Source organism: Necator americanus, chromosome V (genome assembly GCF_031761385.1).
Source record: "Necator americanus strain Aroian chromosome V, whole genome shotgun sequence".
In the NCBI taxonomy this organism is placed as follows: Eukaryota; Metazoa; Nematoda; class Chromadorea; order Rhabditida; family Ancylostomatidae; genus Necator; species Necator americanus.
In genome coordinates this window covers 21,442,065-21,450,086 of record NC_087375.1, presented here as the reverse complement: position 1 = coordinate 21,450,086, position 8,022 = coordinate 21,442,065, and the positions used below count along the sequence as shown (strand labels likewise).

At 41.2% G+C, this 8,022-nt stretch overlaps 1 protein-coding gene across 1 annotated transcript in view; it reads right to left on the bottom strand.

The window, feature by feature from the left end:
* RB195_014720 (uncharacterized protein) overlaps positions 1–7,990 on the bottom strand; it is a gene marked incomplete at both ends in the record, with an annotated part of 19,419 nt that extends 11,429 nt beyond the window's left edge. The window contains 5 exons of the mRNA XM_064205102.1: positions 1,332–1,417; positions 3,115–3,215; positions 5,394–5,470; positions 7,770–7,894; positions 7,972–7,990. Coding sequence (XP_064060983.1) covers positions 1,332–1,417; positions 3,115–3,215; positions 5,394–5,470; positions 7,770–7,894; positions 7,972–7,990 — 408 coding nt within the window. The remainder of the gene's footprint in view (positions 1–1,331; positions 1,418–3,114; positions 3,216–5,393; positions 5,471–7,769; positions 7,895–7,971) is intronic.
* Between the last annotated feature and the right edge of the window lie 32 nt (positions 7,991–8,022).

Below are 8,022 nucleotides of genomic sequence, written 5' to 3'. Positions count from 1 at the left end.
CTGGTATATATATATATATATGTTTGTCTGTCACGAAAATACTCCATAATGATGCAAAATGTACTTAGGTGAGGTGCCGAACCATCACCATGCACCTGATAGGCGAGCACTCTACCTTTCCTCCATTGTCTAATGTCATGTGTCTTGTCTTTGATAAGGCAAGTTAGTTTCTCTCAAATGCTAGTGAGAGTAAATAAACTTTTATGTGAATGTATACTCCCGGATTTGCAAACTATCATGCTATATAATAACGGGCTTATTCAGTCACGTGCGTACGTCTGTGTATGTGTGTGTCTCAGTCAAGAAATTCCGAAAAGAGAGGGAATTTTATGGCGTCAGTTTGGTGCGCTGGACCCTCAAGGCGGTATAATTGAGTGAGACGGGCACTATGGCGTCGAATTCGTGCCCCGGAGCCCAATAGCTGTAAAATGGGGTGGGACGGGTCCAACGGGGTTGAAATGATGCGCAGGAGCCCAACGCAGTAGAATGGGTTTCTATGGTTCCTTCGCAGCTTCAGCATGTCTCCCCTGATGCTGCTAACATCCTTTCTTCAAAAAAACGAAAAGCACATGCGAACGGCTGCTTAAATACAATACATAGTAGCCAACGTTTACGCGATCTGACGTAGAACGTTGTTTTTATCACTACGATAGTGATATCTACGTCATTTCATGTTTGCACATCGTTCCTTGCTAATAGTTGAGAACGGAGGAAACTCATGCTTTGAATAATTTTTCCAAATTGTGGAGATTTGAGAGAAGCATAGATGTAAAATCAAGTTTGAATGTTCCCTTAATATAGATTTTGACTCGCTTAGGGCAAATCTTTCATCTATGCTTATATTTTAGGGGAAAAATTTGAAGATAGCACTGATAGAAGAAAGCAATTCTAATTTTACAAAAATGTCGCTACTTTACTACTACTACTACGCTACTTTACTCGCTACTACTGTCGCGAGCGAAGCGAACACTAAAATAAGCCTGAAGTTCGGCTTTAGCCGGACGATCAGGCAGGTAAAAAGAGTAAAGGATGAAGCCATGGCGCATCGATCCGCTTGGGATGGGTCAACGCGGTTGACTGCAGCTCGAAATCGTTCAGTCATACTAACGCGTATTGGCACAGACAATGAGCGACAGGGGTACTGATTCACGTCAGTGTTTTTATAGTTCCAAACCAGTCTGGTACCAATTTATCGATCTCGGAGTGATGAAGGGCCTGGCTGGCCCTAAGGCGTTGTTGAACCATTGACCGTCCAGTCGCAGTCAAACCTCTTGACAACTGCGTTACATCCCAAACCTTTCAAAACCAATTAGAGAGTCGAATGTACTCACTGGGAATATAAGAGTTGCATGACCTGCACAGTTATACGACAGAAGTAGGTCAAATAACACAAGAAGATGTTGTCGTAAGGCACAACCTCAAAGCATGGACCACGTAGATCAAATCGTCAGAAAAAGTAAACAATTTTTGGCAACATTTTCTGGTTTCTCTTTTTATTGATTTGCTTGAGCTGTGGCAAAGATTAGTACTGATATTTATTAACGAGTAACGTTTCGGAGTTTTCGACTTCGTCAGAGCCTGAAAAAATCAAAGCCATTAGTGCTTTATTTTCTCAAGTATTCAGTCACCTACAGAAAGCATCCAAACGGTAGGTAAGCTGAAATAGCAACGCATTGGCTACTGCTTACCTAATTAGGTAGACTTGGTAACGCAAGTGGGAGCTCGGAACACACCGTAGAATAAGCAATCAAATTCCCGAAATAGAGGTTAGTCCGTCGTTATCGCTAGCCGCTGTCGCTCGAGTCCGAAATCATAGCATGGAGAACACTAGAGGCATTTTGGATCACCGCCGAAAGTCCAAAAATGAACAGGAAGGATGAGTGCATTACGATCACAAACGAAGTAGCACCACATCAAAATCTGCGCGGGTTTTGATCTGCAGGGCGGGCCGTCAGGACCCTATAAAAAACCCTTGTAAGTCGTAGTTTTGATACGTGGTGGTCTGTTGGGTTACCAAGTCCAGCTAATGAGGTAAGCAGCAGCCAATGTGTTGCTCTTTGAGTTTGCTTACCGTTTAGGATGCTTTTTGTAGGGGAAAGGCGCTCGAGAGAATAAATCACTAATGGCTTTGATTTTCCCAGGCTCTGACGACGGCAAAAACGCGGAAACGTTAGCTGTTAATTTATATCAATACTAATCTTGGCCACAGCTCAAGCAAATTTAAAAGCTACGTATTCAACATGTCAATATTCAAGCACACCTGAACATGGGCAATTCTTCTGGTTTCATCGCTCAGGACCATGTCGATATTTGATTATACTCGACATCGAGAAACAATTCATTTTAGATGTGAAGTTTCGCATGATATGGAAAAAAGAATAAATTTATTCTTTCTGAGCTCCTGCTGCAGATCAGGTAAGTCAGATACGAACCATGCCCAAGCAAGACACAGTCCGGAAGACTCACGCAGTCTGACAATATCAGCACGCCGACGAAGTCAAATGAGCCAAAAATAGCAATTCTTAAAGGCATCACCCCGCGAATTTGGGGTGATGTAGGTTTCAGGTGGGTTATTCCTATGCGAGATAGTAGAAAGGAATGAATCACCTTCCTCCTTAATGTACGACCGTATAGACATAACCCTCCTGGAACCCGACCACACCAGATTCGTGGAGTGATGCCCTTAATGCATTTCTTAGAAATACTGCCTGCAGCGATATTTTAGTCGAAGAATGTGCGAAACATTTAGAAATGGCGATGTTCACATGATGTTCACATAATGTAGCTGTTCTGTTACCCCGCAACTGCGCTTAAGACTTCGGAATTGGTTTTCAGAGAAAATAGTCGTCATCTTATCGTCGTTGTATCAGCTGTAGCGGAAGATAGGAAGTATACTGTGCAATAAACTCTGTTGGATTATGCTTAAACACCCAACAGTTTTGTGTTGGTCACACTCCGCCGCGCTGTTCTCAACTCCCAGGGACCATTTCATTTGAGAAGTGTGCTGGGATTAATTCAGATTACAGGATATGACAACGCGAAATTAAACGAGAATCTTTCGACTAGAGCCAGATTTTGAAAAAACTCACGTGTTTTAATTAGAGTAATTCTTACCCATTCCAAATCCTCCACCCCAACCTCCATATCCGAACTGAGCTGTTGCTAGCAGAATTACAGAGAACAGAAGGGCTACCAGCTGTATAACTCGCGCCATACTGAAACACACACAAATAGATGTGATCCGCTTTAAATGTGACGACACTTGCAAAAGAAGAGAAACAAAATGATCGGTAAAAGCGTCTAGATTAATTTATGTGATTATTACAGAATCGTTATCTAAGATTATAGCAATTCACATGCGAAGTCCAATTTCCGTTTAATGAATCGATGATATAGAAGAAACCCCACGAATCTGAGGTGTTACGAATTTTAGGTGGAATATTCGTATACGGCATAGTAGATTATGGAGAGAGGGTGATTCCGTCCGTTTCTTCCTAATTGCCATAAAAAACGTCCTGGAATAGGCGGCCTGGGGCGCGTGCACAAGGCTGGCGCGCTCCGGTCGAACTCCTTGTAGAAAATAGTGCGTTAGAACGCCCGAAGCCGTATCCTCCGTGCCGTTTTTTACGGGGATTAGGGAGAAATAGACGGAGCCATCCACTCTCCATAATCCACCGTCCCGTATACGAATACTCCACCTGAAATCCGTACCACCTCAAATTCGTGGGGTGATGTCTTTAAGACGAACTGCGGAAAGAACGGGTCGTGTATTAAAGTAGAAAATGAGAGCACTTCATTCCCATTCTTTCCATGTTGCATCTATCGGACGGTAAATAGTTTGAAGATATGTGTGCAGTATGCAGCTAATACCCTTCTTCAACTTCCGCGGACTTTTTTGGATCTTTACTAGTCAACTACCATATATTAAGGCATATTCAAAAAGGTCGGAGCAGAGATACGTAAAATTTATCCAAAAATTCTATCTGAAGAACTTAGCAGAACACGAATCTAGGGACCACACTTATATGAGTGAATACGTTCACGGTCGCGAAAAGGTAAAGAGTGGAGTGCTTCAACCACGATTGGTTCTGATGAGTCTACAGCACTAGGCAGTCTTCTATTTAAGCGTGCCCTTAGACGAACGCCTGATTACACCAACTGAGAATGTTGTAAAGCATCGTTGTAAAACTTTCGTTGTTGTCAAATAGTACACTAGGAAAGTTTCGTTGAAATTTGCACACTGAGGAAGTTTCGTTTTTCGTTTATCAAGTTCCCGGTATAACAAAAATAACGTAAAAAGTACTATGTTTGAATTTTGAGACATTTATTTATACCGGAAATTTTATCCGAAACATTAATTTTCACATTTTTTAATCAGTATGCGAATTCAAAGTTTACGCTTATATAAAACATACGAACACTTTAACGGAGGCGATCCAAGAGCAAACACTTTCTTTTTAATTTTTGAGAAAGTGAGGGACACGTTGACAGGTTTTTTTTCCGTAGAACGTTCAAAAGTCTTAACTGCTGGAAGTGAACCGAGAAGAACTGGGTTCCATGCGTTGCACTAAATGTGGTACAGGAAAACCAAGATGTTCAGACTTCCTCACAAAGTCCTTCGAAAAAAGATTTGATGCTCCTCCGGTCCAAAAAGAACAAACCGCTGGAAAATTTTGCATGTATTTGAAACAAGGGAAGGAATTACTTTTGTCTCTCCATCAATTTGAACAACGTGAGTCAAGTTGATTATATTTCCGTAGAAGACAACCATTAACATCAGATGATTTAACCCTTTAGGACCCATTGATCCCCAACAGGTTTTTCATTAGAGAGTAGTTTCGCCTTGAAAACACACAAAACAAAAACAAATACACTCAGCTTTAGGTTAGAGAAGCATACATAAGGCTGGGAAATGTTGCCAGAAAACTTCTCTCAACTTCACAATTTCTTCCAGTGATGTGCAGAGAGCTTAGTTAGAAAACCTTGACACTACAGAAGGTAGAAATCTCTGATTTTTCCTTCAGCTGGAAATTAAATAATTTTAGTTGAAGGTTTTGTCTCCTCTGAGATATCTGCTTATGGCAACTTCTATGTGGGAGCAGGGGGTGCTAAATGTATCTGCCGCCTTCAATTCCACCCTCTACCTCATTTCAACCTATGGACCTCATTTTCTGTGCTATGAGAAAGTGTATGAGGCTTTCAAAAAAGAAGACTTCATCACCATCAACACTGATGTTGAGTTTACAAGCAGGAATGGATTTGTGTTCAGAAGCAGTTTCACAGTTCACTTTGTGACCGTTTCCACTTCCGTTTCTCAGATTAATCTTCTAAAAATCAAACAAAGTCTCTCTTGAACATTTATCTCTTACCGCAATTAGGCCCAATTTCTCTACCTTCCTATCGCAGTGCCCATCACTCCTCCTACGAGTGCAGTGCCGATCGCTCCATCTATTGCGCCAAAAATGATCACCTGAATGATCATTATTGAACAGCAATACATCTTTAGTATTCGAGGACTTTGAGGATGTGCTAAAGCGACGACTACAAAAAAATTCTGTGCGGGTTCTGATGCACGGGGTCATATGCGGCTAGCATCCTAATCGGTGGCAACGAAGCAATTCAATCTCTTGACGGCCAGCAATCTTGGCTCTTGCTTCATGGATCATCAACAAGTTGGAGAACTTGTGCAAAGTTCCGAGAATGCTCCAACTTTCACCGGATTTTAAAAATAGAAACTTCAAAGTTCAGAAAGACCTGTTCTGTCAAAGAAGAGAGCCACCGCATTACAATGCACTTCTGATGATTACTTTGGGCAGGTATAGGTTCGGACAAAAATGAGCTGTTGAAAAACTTCAATTACTAGATTAGAAAAAGCTCTGGAAAGCTAAGCAGTTTCAGTGGAAAGAGCATGTTTTTAGGTAGCGAAAGGCCATGAAACAGTGTCCAATTTCCGAACTTTTTTCCTCACATGCTGCTTATCAGAAATACCAGAATAGGCCCTAATCTCGGCAGATTCTCCAAACCTCGCTGTCAAAACTGAAAATTTATTTCACATCCTGCCATAGGTTAGTGTTACCGTTATTCTGAAAGAAGTTATTCTAAAACCATTATTCAAGAGATGATTCGTAGCATAACTTTACCTTTTTCCTATAATTTACGGTTAGGCGTGCATACTTTTAACTAACTGAGACATACTGCCACACTTTTTGTACAACTAAAAATATTTGTAGTTGTTTCTCGAGTCCAATTTGACCATTTGCTCGATCAGCCTGTCCACCCCACAAATCCATAACAAGTTTTCCTTTGTAATATACAGCGAGTGCAGCTCCATCGTGTTCCAATTTATCCGTAAAATTTTTCTCGATGTGTGAGGATCATGTCGATAGTGATCTCATTCTTTCCGTTCTGACCAAATTCCGGCCAATATTTTATAACTTTATCCGAGTAGTCACATCCTTTGTTGTATACTTTTAACGCCATGCAAATTGCTGCCACACTTTTTGTACAACTAAAAATATTTGTAATTGGGCTGATCGAGCAAATGGTCGAAATTGGACTCGAGAAACAATTACAAATATTTTTAGTTGTACAAAAAGTGTGGCAGCAATTTGCATGGCGTTAAAAGTATACAACAAAGAATGTGACTAACTGAGACATGGTTTCAGTTCCAGCGGAAATGTGCAAATTTATCTACGTTAGATAAATCTCATCTTATCTTATTTTTTCTAGATAAGCCTTTTATTCAGTTTCCTCTGCCTCCTCAGTCCCACATCCCTAGCCAGCATTGCTCCACCATGCAGTTGTCTTCGTAGCATGCGGCACGAGAGGCAAGACAGGAGTAAGAAAGCAAAACGCAGGAACCATATTATTGGCGGAAATCCAATTTTTAAACAAAAAAGACAGCTAAATAACCAAACAAATTTCCCCAGCAACAAGTCCTTTTAACCGCTGTAGCACTTTCCTGGAGAGGGTAGGACATATTTCTGCAGAATGTCTCATTTTCAAGGGATATAACTTGCTTGCAGATTCCGAGAAATATTGCTTTTGTTGAGGAATTGTGATCCTATTTCCAGCGACGCTAAATATGGAACCATTGGGCTATGAAAGCTATTCTGTTCCTTAAGCTAATCTGCGTAGTCATTGCAGCCTCTCTATACCGAGTTGAGTGAGTCAAATAAACCTAGTTTTATTTCCTGAATTACTCGCTCGGAGAAAAAGACTGCAGAGGCAGCAGAAACCGTAGATGAGGCGATTAGATGAAAAGGTGTCGCTGGCGCAGTTCGTGGACAAAAATCGCGGTGACCTTGAGCAAAGACGTTATTTCATCGAAGAGGGCACTGACATTTGGCCAGTGAAGAAAAAAACACCTATTTGTTTTCGTTGAAAAGACGACTAGTCTTGCATTGGGAGATACACCAGCCACTTTGTCGAACTGTAGAATGAAAAGTAGGGTCTGAGGGCATTGTCTGTGCAAAAAAAAGTCTCATTTTTTCGATAAAAAGGCTGTTTGAAGTTGTGTTAACAAAAAGAGTATCGGAAAAGTAAATATATTTGCGACCAGTGACCATACTTAATTTGATTACTTGGGAAGAAGCCTGAAAAAATAGCATAAAGAACATCCTTCGCAAGTACGTAGAAAGAAAAAAAACACTTTCTACAAACGAAGAATGAATCCCAATCCTGGATCTCCTACTTCACTCTGAATCTGACTATTCCGCTTGGGATGTGCCAAAGCGTTTTACAGCCGACCATCAAATCAGTGTTCTTACCATCCCCGACAGGCCTGGTTCCAGTTTTATCCACCACGGAGGGATGAAAGGCTTGGGAGGCACGGTTCGAACCTGCGACCGTACGGCCATACCGGACCTCTTATCGAGAGCGCTACACCCGCTCCCTATGGAAATAATAAATGCAGAAATATCTTAGTTATCAGAAATGTGAAATCCTTGTGCTGACATTGAGCCCACTAACACAATTTCCATCTTCGCATTGAATCTTCTTTATTTAGAAAAAAAATTGTGT